The 22185-nt window shown below is 33.3% G+C and overlaps 4 protein-coding genes across 6 annotated transcripts; 1 reads left to right on the top strand and 3 right to left on the bottom strand.

The window, feature by feature from the left end:
* Nucleotides 1-3: 3 nt before the first annotated feature.
* On the bottom strand, nt 4-1544 carry LOC122526385 (sterile alpha motif domain-containing protein 15-like). The gene is made up of 5 exons (XM_043649765.1): nt 1311-1544; nt 1083-1233; nt 918-1016; nt 292-585; nt 4-15 (listed from the first exon to the last, which is right to left on the bottom strand). Exons 1-5 carry the CDS (start codon nt 1367-1369, stop codon nt 4-6), a joined length of 615 nt encoding a protein of 204 aa, XP_043505700.1. The 5' UTR covers nt 1370-1544.
* A 261-nt stretch (nt 1545-1805) lies between these two features.
* Nucleotides 1806-3917, top strand: LOC122526422 (RAB6A-GEF complex partner protein 2). 3 transcript variants are annotated; one of them, XM_043649818.1, is made up of 7 exons: nt 1806-1843; nt 2019-2194; nt 2259-2380; nt 2464-2571; nt 2706-2855; nt 2970-3082; nt 3160-3917. In XM_043649818.1, exons 2-7 carry the CDS (start codon nt 2073-2075, stop codon nt 3688-3690), a joined length of 1146 nt encoding a protein of 381 aa, XP_043505753.1. In that variant the 5' UTR covers nt 1806-1843; nt 2019-2072; the 3' UTR covers nt 3691-3917. The 3 variants fall into 3 exon arrangements, with proteins under 3 accessions (XP_043505753.1, XP_043505754.1, XP_043505751.1); XM_043649816.1 differs by having other exon boundaries at nt 1815-1843; nt 1979-2194; XM_043649819.1 differs by lacking the exon at nt 2019-2194.
* On the bottom strand, nt 3878-7025 carry LOC122526424. Its single transcript, XM_043649821.1, has 4 exons — nt 6864-7025; nt 6437-6653; nt 5867-6070; nt 3878-4361 (listed from the first exon to the last, which is right to left on the bottom strand). The coding sequence occupies exons 1-4, from the start codon at nt 6909-6911 to the stop codon at nt 3949-3951; spliced, it is 882 nt and encodes a 293-aa protein (XP_043505756.1). The 5' UTR covers nt 6912-7025; the 3' UTR covers nt 3878-3948.
* Nucleotides 7026-7111: 86 nt separating this feature from the next.
* Nucleotides 7112-10768, bottom strand: LOC122526423 (vasopressin V1a receptor-like). The gene is made up of 6 exons (XM_043649820.1): nt 9588-10768; nt 9284-9491; nt 9044-9138; nt 8534-8832; nt 8307-8450; nt 7112-8222 (listed from the first exon to the last, which is right to left on the bottom strand). The coding sequence occupies exons 1-6, from the start codon at nt 9863-9865 to the stop codon at nt 8122-8124; spliced, it is 1125 nt and encodes a 374-aa protein (XP_043505755.1). The 5' UTR covers nt 9866-10768; the 3' UTR covers nt 7112-8121.
* Between the last annotated feature and the right edge of the window lie 11417 nt (nt 10769-22185).

Here is a 22185-nt window from a genome sequence, read left to right as displayed (position 1 = left end):
AAATCATTGTTTTCTCTATTGTTTTTATGTATCCAATATGTGTGGATATGCTTATATGCAGTGGGTGCATGAAAGAGTAATAAAAAAACAATAAATAAAAATTAAATCAAATATTATGAATTACTATACAACCTATATGCTTCGTAAAAAATGTATTGGTCCAAAAATAATTTTACATCACAATGATAAATATTAAAAATGTCTATTCTTTCTATTTATACTTGGTTTTATAAAATAGCTTGGATAATGTTGCACATTTTTGTAATAGGAGAAGCCTCGTGGTTGTCTTACTTGTTCATTTTTAATATATACATTCTTACGATTAGTGAGACCAAACAAATAATTAGGGAAATCTGGCCATTTACATAACATCATTCTCCAATGATCTATACGACAACCAGTTTTGAAATGAAGTATTCCCATTTTTTGAAAAAGTTCTGTAGATTTTGTTTTTTCACGAATTGGCCCAGTGGGAATTTTATATAGCAAATAATGTGTCCAAGAATAACGCGGGGGAAGGCTAATACTTCTATTAAATCTTTCTTGTTCAATATTATATAATTTTCTAATTCCATTCGTAATGAGCTGTAGAGACAGATATGTCCAATTTTAAGAAGCATTTATATATTGGATGTCCTGTAGTTAGTGATACAAGCGAGCAGGGGATAATTCTAAATGAAAAACTAACAATAAGTCTAAAATTTCGAATAAAATTTGTTAAAAAGTGTACACGTACTTGACAAACTTGGAAATTTTCTTTTTTTAAAAACACAGAACCTTATATGAACAAATTATATTCTACACTTTTTATTTTGGTTTTTTAGGTAAGATCACCACTTAAACGAATGTATCACTAGTTACAGATCACCCTGTTTATAAATAAAGTGAAAAAATATAAATTATAAGGATGTATCTACTTTTATATGCCCAAAGTTCTGGATTCCAATTTTTATACATTTAGAGGCATCAATTAGCAATAACCGTCTTCCATTGATAAAATTTTTAGTGAAACATTCCTATGTAAAGTAAACAAAATAGAATTAGAATATAAATTTTAAAAAAATGTTTATTATATTTCTAACCGTGTATTGAGGTAAACAAATTGTTTTTTGAAGCCAATTAATAACATCATTAGTATCCCAATACCAGCAATAAGGTAAAGGAAAATTATCAACAATATTTCCAGTTAAATTGAACAATGATAATGGAATTGGAAGCCAAGGTCTATATTTCCTATTAATTTTATAAATAACAATTATTTTCTTTTAATTTTATTAAAAATAATATTATGTATACAATTTGATACTAACTCATCTACTAAAATTTCAGTATTTTTATATAATATAGGTTTTGAAATTTGAGATAACATTCTTATAATCTTATAAACAAATGTTTTACAGAATATTTTTATTATATAACCAAAAATTACAATGGATTAATAAAACCAATTATTATGCAAAAACATATTTCATATTAAATATAATATTCGTATATAAAAATGTATATATATATATATTTAATACATAGAAAGAATACTTCCGATAAAATATACGTCTATTTATTTTTAACATAGACAGATGATATTTCGAACTAATATTCACAAAATTCCCTGAAAATTTTGTTTACGTACTGTATTTTTATTTTTTATGTAGTGGTAATCATCGGACTTATTCAGTCAGCACGTCACTGTTAAATATTTTGAAAATATAAAAACTGTAATCCATAATAAATTTTATTCTCTTATAGATTATTTAACTTATTAACAAAAATTAGCAATGTCAAATTTGAAAAATGCATTATTGTGTATAAAATTGTTATATTTTATTAGTAATAGATGATGTAGGTATGTATGTGTGTCATTATATTTTTAATTTTGTTTCATTAATTAATGTCTATTGGTTTTAGTATTCTAATGTTTAATAATATTCTTTTTTCTTATATTATTTGCATATAATTTACATTATTTTTTCTATTATAGTTTTATTTTTTTATGAATAAAACATAAGCTCTTTTTTGAGGTTATAAGTAAGATTTGTATAAGCAAGATTTAGTAAATTGAAACATTGTAAACCATGATTGAAGTTACTGCTAAACTTATCAGAGGATCTGTATATTTTTCTGGAGAAGTCATTGAATGTTTTGTTACATTTAGTAATCCTCCCAATCCAATTCATCAAATATCACAAAGTCACAGGTATTATTGCTTATGTCATATAGTTTTATATAAAAAAGGATGATGTTAATTTATTTGATTACAGTGATATTTTTGAAAGTCTTGCTTGGGCCAGTGCTCAAATTCATTGCCAATGTTCTATGAATAGTAAAGTGGTACTTTCAGATAGGTTAAATACGACTGCTAGATTGGCAGCTATAAATGCTAGTAAGAGTGCAAGATTATTATCAAAATATAATTTGTTGACTGTAGTAAGGCTCTGATGATTATTAATGCTTGGATTTTTACAGATACAACTTTTGTACCATGGCAACAAGATAACGGTCATGCTATATTAAATACGAAACCCAAAATTTTGTTCTGCGATTTAAGATTATCACCTGGTGAAAGTAAAACATGTAATATATATAAGCATATATAGCATGATAAATATGTATAATTAAATTTATTATATGATATAAGATAAATTATATAAAAATAAGGTATATAAATATATATATATATATATATTAATATATTATTTTATTTAAAGATATTTATAGAGAAACAATTCCAAGCGACGCTCCTCCTTCATATAGAGGTCAGGCAGTAAAATATTCTTATAAAATCACAATTGGAACACAACGAGTGAATACAGCTATCAAACTTCTACGCGTACCATTTAGAGTATTATCTTTAAGCGGTAACTATTTTTATTTCATATCATATATCTTACATCTGTTTTTATTATGTCTATGTATTTATAAGAAAAGTCGTATATTATTTATTCTCTTCATATAAATTATTTTATTTATAGAGTTGTCAGAAATAACAACATGCAACGACAGCGTAGATTTAAGTCCGAATAATCCTTTTATGGAAACACAGCATAGAGAAACTCCGCTAGACATAGCGCTTCAAACTCTTCAGGTTAGTTAACTGAAAATGAATAGAAAAATATTAAAAATTATATTATAATATCAAAATATTTAAACAAATTCTTCTAGAATCTAACTGCAAGGAGAAGTCCAAATTTTTATAATATAACCAATGGACGTGGACGTGTAGTTAGATTTTGTCTTTTCAAAAATTCTTATAAATTAGGGGAGGACATTGTTGGTACATTCGATTTTTCTAATGCTACTGTATCATGCGCGCAAGTGTCCGTAGCTTTACAATCGGAGGAACATGTCTCGGAGGAATACAGACGAGGAAAGTCTACAACACCAACTTTAGTTAGTTATAACAAACATCATGAAATGTGTTTGGGTTTGAAATACTCTCATTTGGTATTACCTATACCCTTACACGTAACACCAGATTTTACAACAGAACTGGTTACGTTAAGGTGGAGATTACATTTCGAATTTGTAACTACCTCAAAATTAGTTGAAATGCCTTTTGAAAACACGATCAGTTGGCACGGGCCTTCGACGTTGGACGTTGAAACGATGATTTGGGATTTACCTCTTCATATACACCCTACAACTGTTCCGCCAAATACAGCTCAACAAACGAGATATAATATTATTATTTAATCGTTTAAATTTGGACGATAGTTAATTTTATTGCTGAATATAATATTTCATAAATATCGTAAGATTTTGTAGATTTTGTACAATAAGAGAATCTTGATATTAATTTATTTCGCATGTATATAGGTTTATAGGTATATAGATATAGATAAAAAATGCTATAGCAATAACGGAAATATGAAAACTTAATTTCTTTATTGTAACTTAAATACAATTTAATATAAGTATAATAAAATACATATTATTTCTTATTTGAATATATCAATGTCGTGAGTCATATGGGAAAGATCGTTCCTCTGGATCACAGGATAATCGTGGATGCAAGGATGATGTCAAACTGGGAGGAGAGGGAGTGGCGTAAGGAGTATGATAATCGTAACGATAGTAGCTAAAAGATTCCCATCGATTGGGATGATGTATTTCGAAGGGTATCGTACCAGTAGGATTCCCATAATACGTTGTTCTTTCTGATACATTCGGAACGTAATTATATTGAGGCTCCAATAAACTTTGCAAATGTCTGATATACGTTATAGCATGCCTAAGTGATTCAATTTTCGATAATTTTTTACCTGGAGGTTTGCATATTGGAAGCTTTGATCTGAGGAGTTCAAAAGCACGATTCATGTCTCTCATTCTCGTTCGTTCGCGATCGCATGCTGACTTTTTGTAGTCTGAAATGAAAACAAATTGGATATAGAATTTGCTGCGTACGCAATGATCGATCGGGTAAATTCTCTGTTTCATTAATCATTTTAGTTTAGTTTTATTAATTGTATGTCACATATCGTTAACTTTTCCTAGTTTATCTATAGCAATAAATTCGATTGCATATTCGATATATCGTTTATGGATCGTTCCTTATATATATATATATTTTTTTTTGTTTTATCATTAATCTTTAAAATGGATGACATTGGCGAGAAAAAATAGTGAATTTGGTGAAAAATAAATGACAGAAAAATCCAAAATTAACGATGCCTTAAATACTCGAGTCGAATTCGTAATTCGTAATTTCGTAGGATGCAGCGTTAACTTTGTAAATAATTCAAAGGTATGAAGTATAAACCACGTTGAATAGAATAAAACCATAGAAACTTCATTTTGAAATTTCATTTAGAATTACTTACAAAATTTGATTAAAAATGAAGTCGAGTCGAAAAGGTTAGTGAATATCTTTTGTAGTCCTTTGCTTTAATAATTTGTTATATTTCCGTTCGTTATGCTCGTTAGGGACGAGATTAAATGATGCACAGTATTTTAAAAATCCATTGCCTCATACTCGCGAAAAAATGACCGTGATGTTTCTCTTGGAAAATACGTCGAGCAATAAAACGAGGTATTTTATCGATAACGAGGACATTTCTGTTAATTTTAATTCGAGGACAAAGAATCAAGGGAGAAAAATTAATTTGATGGAAAAATCTATTGAAATGGCTTTGGTCAATCACGACGATGGTTTATACGCGTCTAACGAAGAATTTTCGAAAGGATTTTTTCGGGAAGTTTTTGTAGAAACGGATGGAGATCTTCAACGAGGGTCTTCAGAATCGATTATTGTAACGAATTTAGAGCGGTCTGACATAGATGTTGCTGTTGACAGGACAGAAAATGAAAAAGAAATAGATTCGATCGAAAATCATGGGTTCAGGAGAGAGAAAATGAACGATCGATGTATAAATCGTGAAAACAAGCGGCATTCGAGTCGATGGAGGAACAGTTGGATTACGCAATTAATTATAAATTTGTTTTCTCAAATAATGGGTAAAAGTAAAAAGAAAGATGCTATGGAGGAGGAAGAAGCAGAAATCGATATTACGAGATCAAGATCGTATCTCGTTTATCGCAAAGAAGATAACCCTATCGTTGAGGAGAAATCGCGGGAAGAGATCGTTTCTACGTTCGTAAGACAAATTCAACGTACGCGTGATAAGAATCTACGGGTAATGTTATTGCAACGAGAATTACAAGCTAGATTGCCTGCCGAAAATACTTTTCCTTCTAAAGTATACGACGAGAAACTTGATTCGCCACGGTTAAGCAGTCCTCTTTGTTGAATTTATCGCGAGATTTTGAATAAACTTATTTAGAAGTTGCACCAATGAAATAATTATTATCAAGACAATTTTAAAAGTTTCATCGTGATATCGGACGGCACTAATTTCGATAGAATTTTCACCTTTTTCAGTTTGCGAGGGTTCACGTTGTATCGATCTGATATTCGTTTCGTGAAGTATCTCCAATTGCGGATGGCCACCTATTATTTCCGGTTCCGGTACTCTTATAATTAACACATTGTCCGAGGTCTGTTGGCGTTCGTCGATATTACTAGGACCTTGCCACCTTCTTCTCAAGGATTGACGTCGAATCACGGTCGGATCGTCTGTAGGAAAAATATTCTAATGACGCTATTACCGATAGCTTTAAATCGAGGATCGAATTCGACGAGGACATTCGAGGGACCTTAATTCGCTTCTTCGCTTTGGAAGCGCCGAGACGTTGAATTTTCTTTTCTTTTTTTTTTTCTCTCCTCGAGGGTTATTTTTCTAAACGATAATCCCGAAGAGTGCGATAATCTCTTTACGAAATAAGGCACATTTGATTCTTTTAAGTTAATTGCGAAGAAGCGAATAGAAGAGGAGCATCGATCGTTCGTTCGCTAAACCAACCGTTTTCTTCCATTTCGTTGATTACCAAGATCCGTCGAATATACCACGACGAGCAATACGTTGAATCACTCGAAAGGTACCTGATGCACTTTGCGATAATTGATCCTGTAGGTGTTGATCGGCCGTCGATAGTACGTTCGGTAAAATCGTTTCTTGGTGGTTGACGACGTCCTGCCGTTGTCGTTCACGATCTCGTTCATGTTCCAATTCTCGTAGTTCTTGTTGCTTTGAATTTTCGTCTAGATCGAGTAAAATAGGGGAACGGGCGTACTCTTCGTCGTTGCTCTCATTTTCGGACTGAAAAAGAAATATCCCCCTTTTCTTGTTCTTTTCTTCTTTTCTATGTATATCCATCTATCTATCTGTCTAACTATCTATCTATCTATCTATGTATCTATCTATCTATCCATCTATCTGTCTCATCTTTCCTTTTGTACTCTTTTTATTGCCTCTCGAACGATATAAAAGCATAGCTTTGATCGCGAGAGAAGTCGTAAATGATAGTACCTCGTTTCTCGATAATTCGTTCGGATATCTTTCCGGATTCTGTTCCATGCCAGATGAAGTCAGACGTGGGCCACCGTTTCGTACGAAGAAAGTCTTTCAAATTTTCACTCCTCTTCCCAACGAAGAATGAAAAACTAGAGAGAGAGTTAGTCCTCCTCAAATGACGCCCTCGTATGGAATATATCTTGGACGAGCGTCGTTCTCGTTTGTCCTCGGATAAAATGTGGATCGGGCACAGACATTCGTTATTAATGTTAATTTTATCCGTTTATTAAGTATTCAGGTGTTCTGTTAAGGGGTTCTCATTCATTGCTTTATTGAGTTCTTTCGACGTGCCGAGTGCATTGTTTACTTTTCCAGGAAAGTATCAATATTGTTGGTTTCTAATTTTTTCATTTTTTCTTATTTTTCTTATTTTTTTATTTTTACATTATATATTCAACGAGTCAGTATCGCATTTCGAATAATATATCCATAGAGAAAAGGATCGAGACAATGGCAATTAGGTTAATTAAGATGTCGCTCAGGATATTTTTAAGGGGACATTTCTTTTCCTTCTTTTCTATGTTTAACGAAAAATATACGAGAAAAATCATTATTTTATGTCAGTGTACGCTCCTGGTGTGGGGTATTACAATCGCCGTGAGAATCCCTGAGATGATCGGTATAAACATGGGGAATACAAACATCGAAACATAATAGACGCTCGTTCGATAGAAATACTAATGAGGCAGAACCGTGTAAGTATAACAGTTCGGTAAGAATGTCGTTCGTTGAAAAGAGGAAACGATGGAAATTACGAGTTGAAAACGTCCTCAAAAATGCTTCAACGTGAGCACGCTTCAAATCGAATCTTTTTCGCCTCATTTTACTACGCAAAACAAGCATGTACATCATGTACATATAATAATATATATGCATATATAAATTCCTATTTACACACGAGTACACACTTACGTATGTATAATATAATATTATTATACATCGGTTTTGAATTTTTATGAGCTTTCGAGCGTAATGCACATGTGTAATGGATATGTATATATAAAAAGTACAAAAATTGCGAATGCGCCTATTTGCTAGAGTGCGTTTTCGTCGGAGTGGTATAAAAAAACAAAATATTTCCTTAACGTATCGATCAGAATAAAAAACTAATTAATATTTTCTCCCGACGACACACTTGTTCCTATCGTCAAAAAGAGACGAGACTGTGCATTTTGATTTTATTTGGCTCATATATATCGTTGAGTCCTCTTCGTTAACGGGGAATTATTGAACTAGTATATCGCGATATCCTGGACATCAACGATGTCCTCGTCGACGTGTCGTTCGAGTCACTGCGACGCATCATTCTCTGACCTGTAAATATTGGGTTTTATTTTTTTGCGACATATTATCGTTCGGTTGTGCAAGCGCGATAAGGGCTTCGAAGAATTTTTATACCGTAATACTTCTGCGAATGCTCATTATGATTGCAGAAATAATTCATTAGCGTCTGACGTAGTTCTCGATTAAATGATAAATATATCCATGGGTTAACGCAGCTGGTTAAACTGTTTAAAAGGGCTAGGATCGTGAATGCGGGACCTGAAAAAAATGAAAGAAAGATCTTTTAATAATTGACGATAAAACATTTTCCTTAAGATTCTTATAAAAGAAGTTTTATTTACCGTTTGCGAAAGAGGATTTGGGGGCTTCGGGATCCCAGCTTATCCATAGTTCGCATCCAATAAACGGAATACTTGTTATAGCATAGAGAGTGATTACAGCTATAGTTTGTTTAACGGTATTGATCATTGCCTTAGAAATAAATGAACTTCGATTACGAGAATAATTGCTGATACTTCTAATGTACGTTCTATCGTCGACGGCACCGGACATCTTATTACTTTGCCACACACCAACACAGATTCCAACGTAGGTATATACGAGAACGATGAATGGTAAGAGAAAGACCATTAGACTGTACCTATGTTAAGAATGAACTCTAAAGTTTCTTCCGCGTTTACGTTCTCTTGTAATAATGAGAAGCAAAGTAAATCTTGATTCGAGGGAAATGATAATAGAAGATGAAAGAAAGAAAAAAAGAAAGAAAAGAGTGAAGGAAGGAAGGAAGGAAGGAAGAAATGAGGGAAATACGGAAAGGTAAAAAAGATAAAAGCAAACGGAATATCGCTTACCACGTGACGTATGCTTTTTCACCAAACTTAATGTCAAAAGTTGCCCAGCAGTCCCAAATTCTTGGCATTACTTCTTGATACGAAAACACGAATAACTGGAATTTAATATAACGGTTATAGATATGTGAACGATGTTCGATAAATTCTGTTCTTTTTCATATTTGTTAAGGTATGGTAGATAATAGTAAAAAAAAAAAAAAATTAGGGAAATTCCTTTTCAATCGTAATTTCGATATTTACTTGAGGTATGCAGAGAATCAATGCGAAGGACCAAGCGCAATAAACCATTATCCTAGATTTTCTCGATGTAACGCTGCAATAACTGAGGGGATGACAAATTGCGTGATATCTGTCGATCGCCGTTGCTGTCAGAATGTAAGAGCTCAAATAAAGGCCGAATGGTTGAAAGAATTTCACCAACTTACAGAGCACCAGCCCACCCTGAAATCTATTTCATTTTATATCCACTTCAATTATCATTATTATTGTCGTTTAGATGACGTATCATAGAATCTAACGAGATTCAAAGATCAAAGATTATTACCTAAAAGTTATATCCCAAGCGAGCTGAGGTAGGACGTCGAGCAGACCTGTCAACAAATCCGCTATACTAAGATTCATAATGAAGAAATACATCCTACTGAGTTTTTTATGGGCACGATATCTTCTTAAATATAAAGACAACAATACCAAACTATTTCCAAAGATAGTGAAAATTAATATATTCGCTAATAGTACTATTTCCCATTTAGCAAGGTTCTCGTCTCTGATATCTTCTTCTTCGTTAGCAGCTGTAAACGACGAATTCGTTGTCTCGTTCATTTTGTTATATTTTTTTTCAGACACAGGATAATATGTTGAATCGAGTTTTTTCTTTACGAACCACCACTGCGCTATTTCGAATAAGTTTTTGCTACGATCGCGAACTTACGCATACCGTGTGAACAAAAGTGTGACTGAAAACTAATTGAATATTTATATCAACTTCCGTTCTAAGTAGATATAACCTTGTTGGTATAATACACATATATCCAAGTATTTGTGAAATCTTCTTTTCTTAAAATGAAGGAGGAGAAGAATCACACTCGTTTTCGCGTTCGAATTTATGAATATTTTTCGCGAACTGGTCGATGCATCCTTTACAGTCGACTTTTAAAAAAGTTGTCCACTTCTAAAAACGAAAAAACCTCAAGCAAACCAAGAACTAGTATCGTATCTACTTTTCGAACAAGTTTACGAGTCATTTCAAAAAGAAGTTTCGAGAACTTTTAACGAAAACATCGCACGATGTGTCGTCGTGTGGACACCGATTTCTCAAATGCGAAGTCATCTTGTTCCTTCTTTTTATCTTTTTCTTTTTTCTACTTTTTGTCTCTGTAACGCGTACGAGTAACTTCGTCGATAAATGAATTATGATCTCATGTTATTCTCTCCAGCGATGCATTACTAAATGATTTATTAATTCTATTCGCTTGTGGGGAGTTACGTTCTTTTAATACGTCGAAGTGTCAAGGATCAATGGGAGGATCACGGTTGAAGTGACCAATGTTATTTCTTGTTAAATAAAAGTGTTACTTCTATTTCCTCATGTTTCACTATTATTGGCCTAAACACTAGTTTAGATATTCGCGACAATCATATATTTGTGTCATCCCTTTATCATGGTACTCAACGATAATATGACATTTTTTGTTAATGATTTCAAAATATTCGGAAATGATAGTAAAGCCATTAATCTTATGTTTTATTTTTTTAAAACCATTTGTATATATTAAATGAAATATCACATTTTTACCGTACAATTTCAAAGTCAATGAAAATGCAAATGATTCAACCTTTGTACGCGTGCACACTCACATATATATATGCATATGTACATTTATTTAAAAAAATATTCATAAAGCTATTACAATGAAAGAAACAATCATCTAGTTTGCATCTTTCGATCCGTTATGTCAGCAATCGACGAGATTTCGTTTTTTATTCTTTTTCTCGTTAACTACTCGATCAGAAGACCTTGGTCAAAACTCGAGTTAAAATGACTTGATCGTTTTTACTCGATCGTGGACTTCGATTCATTACGGAATTCGTTCTATTTGGAAAAAGAAGTTTTTTTTTTTTCTTTAACTAATATAAGATTTCGCACACGCGGGAAGGATCATTTGATTAAGATCGACCTTTTTTTCTTGAAAAAATTTCAATACAAATGAAATGATTTGTTATTGTTAATCTTCTTTTTTTTTTTTTATTCCTTTTATATTTTTACGACCAATTTCGCGATCTTTTTCTTTTTACATGTTAGAAAAAGGTACATAAACCAATCATATAGATTATCTTTTAAATACATCATTTACAATCGTAAAGTAATAGATAATATAGTGTGATTAATAAATTAAAACTACACTAATAAAAGTCAAGTGTATCGTTCAGGATACAATTTTATTCGATCAACATATATAAACTCGTTGATATTCATCGGCTCGTTTAGAATTGCTAACTAAGTAGGAACAATTAAATAGGCGTGTTCTTCTTCGTTAGGTCAAGTTGTCATATAAGTGGAAAAATTATGAGGTATCTCAACTTACATATATTTGTTACTTTTTTCTTTAACAAATTGCAAATGAAGTGTAATAAAATATCTAATTGTGAGATAAAAAAGATGATTTATTTTTATTTTTTATTATATATTTTTTTTATTTCAATTTTATTAACGTATGTTAACAACTTTTATTAACATATGTATTTTATAAATAAATTAAAACAAAACAAAAAAATAATGTTATATGCAAATATCCGATTTTAAAATAATTTATAAACAAAATTAGAACAGAAATGCGAAATGAAAACGGACTATTTAATTATCCGATACCACTAGGAATAATTCTATTTCAAAATATTGTCTGTTGTTATGAATGCAGGACTGACATCTACGGTGAATAAAATTTAAGCGTTACTTATTTCTCTCTTCTTCTTCATTTTCCATAATTGCAGCAGGTACGTCACGATTTTTTTTTTGCACTCATTCCTGACGCGTATTAATTTGTGTCTGATAAACTTTTTCTTTCTCTTTTTATTTTCACAAGTAAAAATACATTGACGTAATATCTGCTAATCTTAGGGGCCAAGGAATTGATGATCTTTTTTGACTTATCCATAATTGAGGATAATGTTTATTTAATCATTGCCGTATAGAAAATCATCTAATTGAATTTATAAATAATAATTGAAATAATAATAGAATTATCTTCTACCAGTATTATTAACTGCAAATTATTTTGTATGAAATTTAAAAAAGACTGTGCAGTTAATCTTTCAAAAAAAAATGAACTTTGAATATGTTATTGTTAGATATTCAAATAAATATCGACATTGTTTTCCTATGTTGAGTTCGATGAAATACCAGCCTGTCTGTGTTTTTGTTATAATTTTTTAATGAAGTTTTTAAAAGTCCACGTTTATATAACATTGTTTCCTTATTTTTACTTATATAATGTGCTGGTCAAATGTTGCGGAATAAAACTGGGACACCTATTATGTAAGAAAACGTAGATAAGAATAGATAAAAGATTTTCAAGAAATAATCGGGGATTGTTTTATAAAAATAGAATTTTTAAAAGTTCTATATCCAGTCAGGAAAGAAAGAGAGGAATTTTATTATTTATAATCAATATATTAATATTTCTTTCATATTATTTCAATATGTATGTAGGCATTTTCTGAACGTATCTATTTCATTGATTTTTCTCATCTCTTATAAATACATAATGAAAGAATTCGATTTCGAGAGAAAGAGACGAGAAGGTCGTATGTATTCGTTCGTGTGTTTGAGAGAGAAAGAGAGAGAAAGAAAAAAGAATGAGAATAAAAGAAGCGCATTATATTATAGTAGGCACACATATGTGTGTTTGTGAACTATGCGAATAAAATAGTCAGATTTGCTAGCGATCTAAATTTTCGGATTTGGCAGGTCACCGAATAGCGATGCATTTATATGAATACAAATGTAACAATGTAGAATAAAAGGGAGATGGGTTTGTTGCCAAGTATTTCGATGACCGTTCGTGTGGTCCGTCAGCTGGAAGTAGCGTTATTATCGATGTTATTCGCGCAGCATAAGGAGGAAGAAATTGAAGAGTATTCGATCTATAAATGTACACATATGCAATAACATTATATATATACATATATATATTTATATAAAGGAGGAATAGTATAGGATGAACGAACGTGTTTGGCGGTTCGCCGCAATTTTCCCTTAGGCAATCGAAAGTTTCCGTTTGGCTCCATAAGTCACTTTATATCACCGTCACATTAGTTCTTCCTCTTTTAGTCCTTCGTGCCGCAGGTCGTGCAATATCTTTGCGTTTTCTCTGTCCTCGAGCGGTAACACGGTGTCTTCTGCTTTTCGCAGGCGTAGCAAGTAAAGACGTTTATCATTGTCGACATCGTTCTTCGGCGTCGGCCTGGTTATTACGGCTTATGAGAACTACCGAGATAGAAAGAGAAAGAGAGATAGAGATAGAGAGAAAGAGAAAGAGAAAGATACCGAAAAAAAAGAGAAAAGAAAACGAGAGAGAGAGAGGGGTTGAGCACAAAGGTCGATATAAAAGGGAGAAAGTGATGACCCCGCGTTGGAGGAAAAGCTTCATAAAGTAAATTACTATGTGGCACACGTATATCTTACGAGGATTAAGTACAGACTAGGGCGCAGGGCTGCGGGGATAAGCCAAATCACGACGTTTCTCTTCTTTTTCCCTTGTAACGGCAACGATAAAGTTAAGGAAAGTAAAGTTAGAACGCGAGTCTCTTCCAGAGACGATACATTTGCGAAAAAGTCTACGTTGAATTTGTTTTCTTTGCATCGCGATACAAGGACGAATTTTCTATATTTATTTTTGATTCTTTCTCTTTCTCTTGTTCTCTTTATTTCTAATGCCAATTTTCTCAATAACATACAACTCGACGAATATTTTTATATTTAATGAAGTATCTCAAGCGAATCGCGAGTAACGGCTTAAGCATTTAATAAGACATAATTAATCGCAAACACGAGGGGGAGGAGGGATTGAGATGAAAAGGGTGGAATAAGGAGAGGAAGGCAAGCGAGGGTAAATGTTGACTGATAAAGGAACAAATTGAGATAGGACGGGGGTATTGTGTGCAGTAGGTATTAAAACGGGTCTCTCCTAGCTCGTTCGTATTCTGTCAAGGGGGATTTTCACTGTTCTCACGACTCACTTCAACTTTTCTCTTCGAGAACTTTTCTTCATTTCTTACTAACACCAAATTCTAGCGCGTGGTAATCCTTGAAAATAAGTAAAGCGTATTTCGTTTATCCGTTGTTACCGACCAATCCTGTTAGAACCGTGTTGCTTTTACCTCACCTAACGAAAATTCTTTCCCTTGTAAAACGAATGTCGCAAAGGACCGTACTACGAATCTTTAGCGAGAAAAGTATGGCTTTTCTTTTTATTTCTTTTTCTTCTTTTTTATATTTCAACTTCTCTATTGGCGATTTTTCTCGTTTCCATTTTCCTTCTTCTTCTTCTTCTTGCTTTCCTCCTTGAGTTTAATCCAGCCGAGATATTTGTTTCCAAATTATCCTTTATGTTATTCGTTCATAGCATTCTACAGTATTTTCTTTGTTTTTCATTTTATAGTCAGTCCGTTGCATCTTTGCCTTTTGTGTAATACGTTTTCTAACACAATTTTCAAAAGAAACTCGCAAGAGAATAAAAAAAGAATAAAAAATCAATCTTTTTATAGAACGTCTTTTATCGTTGACCTCGATAGACGAAAGGTTTTGTTTAGGAAGTAAGCAAGGGATTTGTTTTTGGCTTCACACGCTTCAAGAGTCTAACTCAATGCCCGTCGAAGTCAAATTCGAAATGAACAACACAAATTTATCCGGGAAACAAGCTAATGGAATTAATTAGAACGATCGTGATGTATTTCACTAAAAGCTCTCTTCTTCTCTTCTGTTTTACCTCAAAGATTTTGTCCCTTATTTCGTTGAGATATACTACTTTCCGTTGCTATTATTTGTCGAATGATAATTCAAGACATTAAACGAGTGAGTATTGTTTTGCGATATTTATTTATACGAACAACGATATGATAATTAATCTTATAGAAAAATGATTTATTTCAAAAGTTATTATTATTTTTCTATCGAAATTTATGAATAAATGCTTCGCGATCGAAAAGAAATGGAATTCACAATGGCTTCCCTTTGTCGTTAGCGAGATTCACACTGTATGGAATAGTATGCCGAAAGATGAATTAACATCCCGGTGATGGAAAATGCGCGAGAAATTACTGGACGGGAGAATGGGAGGAGTGTTCCACGTAAAAGAGGTGAGTGTAAAAAGGGTCTCACGAGGAAGAAAACGAAGGTGTAATTTCGCGCTCGGCAGAACTGCGAGTTATCCTTCTCTTTCCTTTTCTGTCGCAGTGCACCCTTCTCCTTTCCCCCCCTCTCTCTCTCTTTCTTTCTTTCTTTCTCTTTTTTTTTCTTTTATCCTTCTCCATCTTTTTCTCTTTCCCTCCTCCTCGTTTACAACAAAAAGTAAATGGCAATCGTATAATTTCATTCGTTAAAGTATTTTCCCATTTTTCGTTGTACGACTCGTTCTCAAAGAAATATCATTTGCATAGTCACGCTATTGCCATTCAATATTGCCGAGACACAAGTTCGAGACACTGTCAAACCAGGGATCGATCTTATCGATGTGCATTAATCACGCGCGCGTACGCGTATCGAGTGCCGCCCGTAAGATTTATGCGAATCATCGACTCCGAGCGTCAATTAGCCAAAGACATTGGCATAGTTGTTTGCAAATTTCGCTGGGACGGAGACTGGGACGGGGGAGGAAGGGGTCGGCGAGAGGGTTTTTCGGTATTGTGTTTAACGTTAAAAAGCATACTTGTGAATTTTAATTCGTTCAGTTACTTGCCTTAACCTTTACATTTTCTTCTTTCCTCTTGCTCCTCCTCCTCCTTCTCCTCCTCCACCATTCGTCCTCATCCAGCATCACCAACTCTGAGGTATCGTGCCGCTTTGCACTATGTCTTTCAACGAGTTTGAATGGCCCTCAGCAGAAAAGTACGTCTGTAATGGGCGTCCTCTGTTCTCGTTAACGGTGCGATAGGCAAAGCATGGAAGAGCACTCGCGCGCCCGCCACCAAGCGCAACGGAGGAAACTTACCTATAACTTCCGGCCGTGACTCGAAATCTTGTTAAATAATTTGTTCCCTTTTGTATACGGTTTTCTCTAGCGCTTTTCCCCCTATCTTTCCTTTGTTTCAACAGAGACTGAACGTTTACGATAAAGTCCTTTTAATATGTCTACCCCAAATGGCCGAATGTTTCTTTGATAATATTTCCACTTTCAGTGTATTTTCATTTTATTTCTATTTAAATCGCTATCTTCTTTACATCCGCTAAATATGTTCTTTACCACGCGAAATCCTAAATCTCGTTTTAATTTATCCTATCTCTGTTCTTATTGTTATTAATATTATAATGATATTTTTATTCAAAGTTAGTCGAAATGAGATGATCTATATTTCGACCAGAACGCGATAGATAGATAGATAGATAGATAATCTAACAGTGTAAATTGAAATCTATTTGATGGGAAGGTACTCACAACATTACGAGACGTTCGATAACGTTTAGATTTAGTCCGGAGATATCCGTTATGGTTGGTCAGGATTGATATCGTTGGGATGTTATCGTTAACGATAATCTCGTGTAAGTTTAAGTGCAAACGAAAACTCGTTATTACATAGAACACAATTTTCTATAAATTGTTGCACGAACATTAGGTGATCCCACTCAAATGATTTCCTCTTTATCATTCATATATATATATATATATATTAGGGTGAATCAAAAGTTCGTGCGTTTATTATGTTGAAGTTTCACTTTGAAACTGCATAATGGATTGTTTTTGTAAAATTTACTGTAGTGATTGGTTCATCCTAATATTAATTGATAGTTGTTAGGAATTCGAGGTTGATCGATTCGATTTTGTCAAACAAACCAAACTATCGATGTTGTGTTGAGGGTGGAAAAAGAAAAAGAAAAAATAAAAAAAATTAAAAAAATTAAAAGAGAAGAAAAAAAAGACCAAACAAAATTCCCACGTTTCCGCATATAAATGCGAATGCGTGCACGCAGAGAGAGAGAGAAAGAGAAACATACATACATATATAGAACTAGCGAGACGTAACGAGAAACAATGGGCGGAGTATTCGGTTCTCGCGTCTCGGTTTTCTACAGAACGATTTATGTCGCTATAGAGCTTGTTTGTCGTTAGCATCGTTCTCTCGTCTCTATCGACAGGACAGCAAGCCTGCAGGCTATTTGTGTTATAGCTTCACCGGTATATCCATTAGTAACTCTATACTTAAATGTAGTCCTGTAGTTTGGGCTACCGTGTTCACCAAGCGAGCAAGCAAGCAAGCAAGCAGTCGAGAGAGAAAGAGTGGGTGGGAGAGAGAGGGAAGGAGGGAAAACTTGTTTACATACACTTTTACCATACCGTACAAACTACAAAATTCGAAATCGGTAAAAGAATAGATCGATTACATATTTTTTATCTCGTTGATTAACCTTACACGGTACTTTCTATGTTAAACAAATGATTTTTATTTTTATTTTTTTTTTTTTTCATTCCATTTGTATACTTTTGAAAGTAAACTTTTTCAGCGATGGTAACGATAAAATTTTATGATATGACACGAAATTAGAAGGAAGCTTAGACGTAGAGAGGGAAAGAGCGAGATAGAACTTACAGTTAAACAAGATTATGAATGGTTTTTGTGTTAATTGTACGTGCTCGCGTGTGTGGGTGTGTGTGTATTAAAAATTATATACATCTATTAATGTATTTGGAATATTAAATAATTTTGATCTGATATTTTATTAGATAAAAATAAGAAACTCAAAGTGTGTCATCATTGAACAGGAACGTTGAAACAATAAAAAATCCTAAATATTTGTAGAATAATATATAAAATAATAAATAATAAATAATAAATAATAAATAATAAATAAAAGAAATTTTAATTGACTTTCGTAGAGCACAACGTGCCAGTTTAACGGTGGATTTCGAAGAGGACGGTGCACCGAATTTATACTCCCTGCATTTACACTGCTATATATATTTCCTTCGATTAATTAACAATCAATTAAGGTAAATCGAACACTCTAATCTATTCTACTAATTATTTAGGTTTGTTTCAACGTTCCTCTCTCTGCTCAGTAGTGATTTCGAGTGGACAACTTTTTACCTAAATTAAATGTTAGATCGAAATTGTTTAGTATTTCATTGTTTGTATTAATAGATATGTTATTTTTAAACAAATGTATTTTGTATTATTTATTCAATCGGTATTAAATTGATTCTAATACTAAAAAATATTTAAATAACAGTAATAACAAAAGGTAATCAATTTTTAGACACGAAGAAATTGAGTATTCATTTTGTTATATCAACATGTACGGGCACTTTCTGTAAATTATTTTCGTATATGCTTAGTTCACTTGTTATAAATAATCCCTTGAAATTTAAATTCATTAAATATGTAATTAACCCTTTGCACTCCGAATTTTGTGTTTTATTTGAAATTTATTTTAATTAATAAATAAGGCAATTTAAATAAATAAAGGAAGAAACAAAATTTCACTTAAATACTAATTTTATTCACACTATTCTATGATATCTCTTGAAATAATTTCTAGGATGCAATCCTGGTTTTATTTCGCACGTTTCACAAAAAAAGTGGTTTCTCTTCTTACTCCAGATATTTTTCTATTTGAGCAAACTGCACAATCCTTGTATTTTCCTTCGAAATGTACGAAAATGAAATGAGATTTTCCATTTAAAAGATCGTGTTTATCATATGTTCCAGATCTTCCATATCTATTGATTTGGATATGAAATAATGTCGAATGGGAGCATCTGAGATAAAAACTGATGTCGAGTCACACTCGACAGAGGAGTGCAAAGGGTTAAGACATACTAATGTATTTATTTCGAAATTTTCTTCATTCTAAATACACTATATCAATAGTTTTCAAGGAAAAAATCTAATAAGCTTAACGGTGTACAATTTTAAGAGACATTCACTGTATACATGAATCAATTAATTATTTTCCACATGATAATACAAGTTTCACTTCTATTGCATGCAGAGCAACGTACATACATTTTTCGTAATATGTATTTTATTAACCGTGGTTGGCGAAATGTAATCAAGAGAGAGATAGAGAGAGAGGAAAAAATAATAAAGAAGCGTTTTTTTTTTCTCGTTCACGCTATGATCATACGTATACATATATAAAATAACGAGTTAAGTTGGTATATTTAAGCATTAGTTGGCATGTAAGAGAAAAGATAAATTTAGAAAATCATTTTCGATATCGCCTCATTCAACGTGTTCCCTAGTCGAACAAGCAAATTTGCTAAGTTCTGTGTTTGAGAAACGATCTACGTGGTTCTCGTTCTATATTCTTTTCACTCTTTCATTGGAAATTATAACGAGAGAAAGAAAGAGAAAGAACGAGAGAGAGAGAAGGAGAGAGAGAGAGAGAGTAACTATCTCGAAAAGCAATTTTCACGTACAAACGTCGTCGAAATCGCTTTTCATTCTCGGTGGACGATGGATTTATGAAATTCGTTTCCTTCCTAGCTGCTGTTGTTGGTAGTGGTGGTGGTGGTGATGATGGTGATGGTGGTACTGGTGCTGCGTTGTCCTCGTCCTCGTCATCCTCGGTTTATGACACATAACGGATATTTTAGCACGCGCGATCTTTCGAAAGAAAGAAAGTTGAGAAAGGTTCGATAATCTGATCACGTCCGATCACGAAAGGAAAAGAATTCTATTGGAAACTTTTTCTTCTCCTTTCCTATCGTAACTGGCCGGCACGCTTCCGAGTCTCGGTAGGTAGACTCTCATGACGGCCATTAATTGCTTCATTCTTCTCGGTTGGCATGCTACCGGTCTTGAATTTCCTAGTACACCGTCTACGAACATTGGAAATGTTCGAAATGTGTTTTATATTTTTGTTTGTTTCTTTTTATATTTCTTTTTATTTTCGATACAGCAACGGGGATGGAAAGGGGCGGGGTAAAAGAGGAGAAAAAAATACAGGGATCGTTGAAAACAGTCTTGTGTATAGATTCGCCGTTCGGATTCGTCGATTTCGTTGATTGACCGAGAAAAATGACGCACTCGGTAGGAAAATCGGGACAGGGGGGTGGGGAGGAGTAAATCTATGGGATGAAATAAGTTCTCGTCACTCGCGACTAGAGTTTCCAACGAGTAGGGGAAACGTTTGAAAAATATTATACGCAGAGTGGTATAGTGGTTAAAGAATGAACAACGAATTTTTGAGAATTTATGTATTATATACACAGTTTGTTTCAGTTACAAGAATTATATTTTATATGTGTACATAGAGAGTATGATTGAATATTCATTTTGACTCGATCAAGTGATTCTACTACCGATTCCAGTCAATTCGGGGTTTTGTTCGCGTTACATAAATCGCGTTGAATCGTTCACGTTTGTATTACGAGCGTTGATCCTTCGAGCACGCGCTATAATGATCCTGACCGAAGGGAACTTGACACGGAAATCACATCGAGCCCTTGTAAATTCGACCGCAATATATTCGTGGGCAACGTTTCATCGGTCGTACGTATGTTCGAGTACGAGAGTGTTGTACAGCTTAGAGATTCGTTATTATTCTCTCTCTCTCTCTCTCTCTTTTATTACGATGGGTTTGGTATTTAACGAACAATCGTGTTAATTAATAAAACATTTCCATTTGTTAAAAACAACGTCAACGTCGTGCTTCTTTCCAAGTTGAAATTGAGTAGGTATACATAATCATATAATGTTTAAATGCGAACGCGTTTAGATATTCGTGGTAAACAAGTCAATGTTTGATAGAACAAATTATATTTTTCCGTTTCTTTTTCCTTCTTCTTTATCATTTGTTGCATTATGACTCCTTTATAAATTATATTTCCATTCGTAAATAGAAAACGTAAATAAATCCTCTAAAGAAAGATCGTTGAGTGTTATTTACGAAGTAGTTTAAGTATACGTTTCGAGGTGCACGCAAATTGCTATTGTTTTTCTTTAGAAATTATTTTAAATGCTGTTTATTACTTTGGTAGATGACACAAGTGTGCGCACACACTCGCGCGCAGCAACAAATTGCCGGTTAAAAAGTGTTTCTTCTCAGGTGTATACGAAGATGTATAAATATGATTTAAAGGATTCGTCATTTGCCGTAGTAAATATTAAAAGAGAAAGGAGATATATTAAAGTGAGCGAGTCGAGATGAAGCGTAACTACCTCTCTAATTTTCGTTCCTTTTATCAATTCACACTTTTCGCACGTAGTGGATGTACGCGAGAGAGAGAGAGAGAAAAAGAGAGAGAAAGAGCCGAGGAGGAGGTATCGTAGCAGAAAATCCATGCATTACTTATTCACATTTAAACTGTGCAGAAAGCATTACATTTTCAAACAAACAACCTCACACATCGTTTGCACCTCGTTTGCACTGCGTGGATCTGGTTTTATGAGAATTTCCGTAATGGCGACGTAGCAATTAGAACTTATTTTGCGAAGTGCCGAGTTCTTTCTCTTCCTTTTTTTTTCTTTTTTTTCTCTCTCTCCTATATACAAAAAATACGAATGAGAAGTGTATAGCATGTACGCTAAAACCAGTATTTGCTCCTTTTTTTTTTTTTTTATTCATTGATACTATGAAGCACAGGTTGTACAACGTAGCGTATTTATGTATGTATATTGTATATGTTAGTATGGTTTTCTTCGTGGTTCTCGAGACGACGATCCTTAAAATTTATGGCTTTCTCGCTCGAGATGTCTCCTTGTTAAAGTCATTAGCGGCGACTCATGAAATGAGGGGAAATTGGTTGGAAAATCTATTTCACTTTCATCGGTGTGCGCTTGTTACACGCAAAGGATAGTTAGGAGAAAAAAGTAACCGAGCGAGCGAGTGTCTCTCTCTTTTTGGTCGCATGATGTCGGTTTCACGATTCTCTAGCATGAGGTTTCTGAAATTGAAAAAGATCTTAACCTGACACCTTTCACAA

The sequence above is a fragment of the Polistes fuscatus genome, unplaced genomic scaffold (assembly GCF_010416935.1).
Source record: "Polistes fuscatus isolate 324 unplaced genomic scaffold, CU_Pfus_HIC Scaffold11, whole genome shotgun sequence".
Taxonomy (NCBI): domain Eukaryota; kingdom Metazoa; phylum Arthropoda; class Insecta; order Hymenoptera; family Vespidae; genus Polistes; species Polistes fuscatus.
The sequence above is the reverse complement of the archived record's forward strand: the minus strand, read 5'-3'. Positions and strand labels throughout refer to the sequence as shown.

Excerpts from the sequence above, each read along its gene's own strand:
- LOC122526385 (XM_043649765.1), bottom strand. The coding sequence starts at position 1,369 with ATGTTATCTCAAATTTCAAAACCTATATTATATAAAAATACTGAAATT. Across the intron at positions 1,017-1,082 it reads TTTGTTTACCTCAATACACG|GAATGTTTCACTAAAAATTT; the intron begins GTTAGAAATATA and ends TACTTTACATAG. Across the intron at positions 586-917 it reads AGAACTTTGGGCATATAAAA|CTCATTACGAATGGAATTAG; the intron begins GTAGATACATCC and ends CTGTCTCTACAG.
- LOC122526422 (XM_043649818.1), top strand. The coding sequence starts at position 2,073 with ATGATTGAAGTTACTGCTAAACTTATCAGAGGATCTGTATATTTTTCT. Across the intron at positions 2,195-2,258 it reads CAAATATCACAAAGTCACAG|TGATATTTTTGAAAGTCTTG; the intron begins GTATTATTGCTT and ends ATTTGATTACAG. Across the intron at positions 2,572-2,705 it reads ACCTGGTGAAAGTAAAACAT|ATATTTATAGAGAAACAATT; the intron begins GTAATATATATA and ends TTTTATTTAAAG.
- LOC122526424 (XM_043649821.1), bottom strand. The coding sequence starts at position 6,911 with ATGGAACAGAATCCGGAAAGATATCCGAACGAATTATCGAGAAACGAG. Across the intron at positions 6,654-6,863 it reads ACGAATTATCGAGAAACGAG|TCCGAAAATGAGAGCAACGA; the intron begins GTACTATCATTT and ends TTTCTTTTTCAG. Across the intron at positions 6,071-6,436 it reads ATTATCGCAAAGTGCATCAG|ACGATCCGACCGTGATTCGA; the intron begins GTACCTTTCGAG and ends TTTTTCCTACAG.
- LOC122526423 (XM_043649820.1), bottom strand. The coding sequence starts at position 9,865 with ATGAACGAGACAACGAATTCGTCGTTTACAGCTGCTAACGAAGAAGAA. Across the intron at positions 9,492-9,587 it reads GCTTGGGATATAACTTTTAG|ATTTCAGGGTGGGCTGGTGC; the intron begins GTAATAATCTTT and ends AAAATGAAATAG. Across the intron at positions 9,139-9,283 it reads TGATTCTCTGCATACCTCAA|TTATTCGTGTTTTCGTATCA; the intron begins GTAAATATCGAA and ends ATTAAATTCCAG.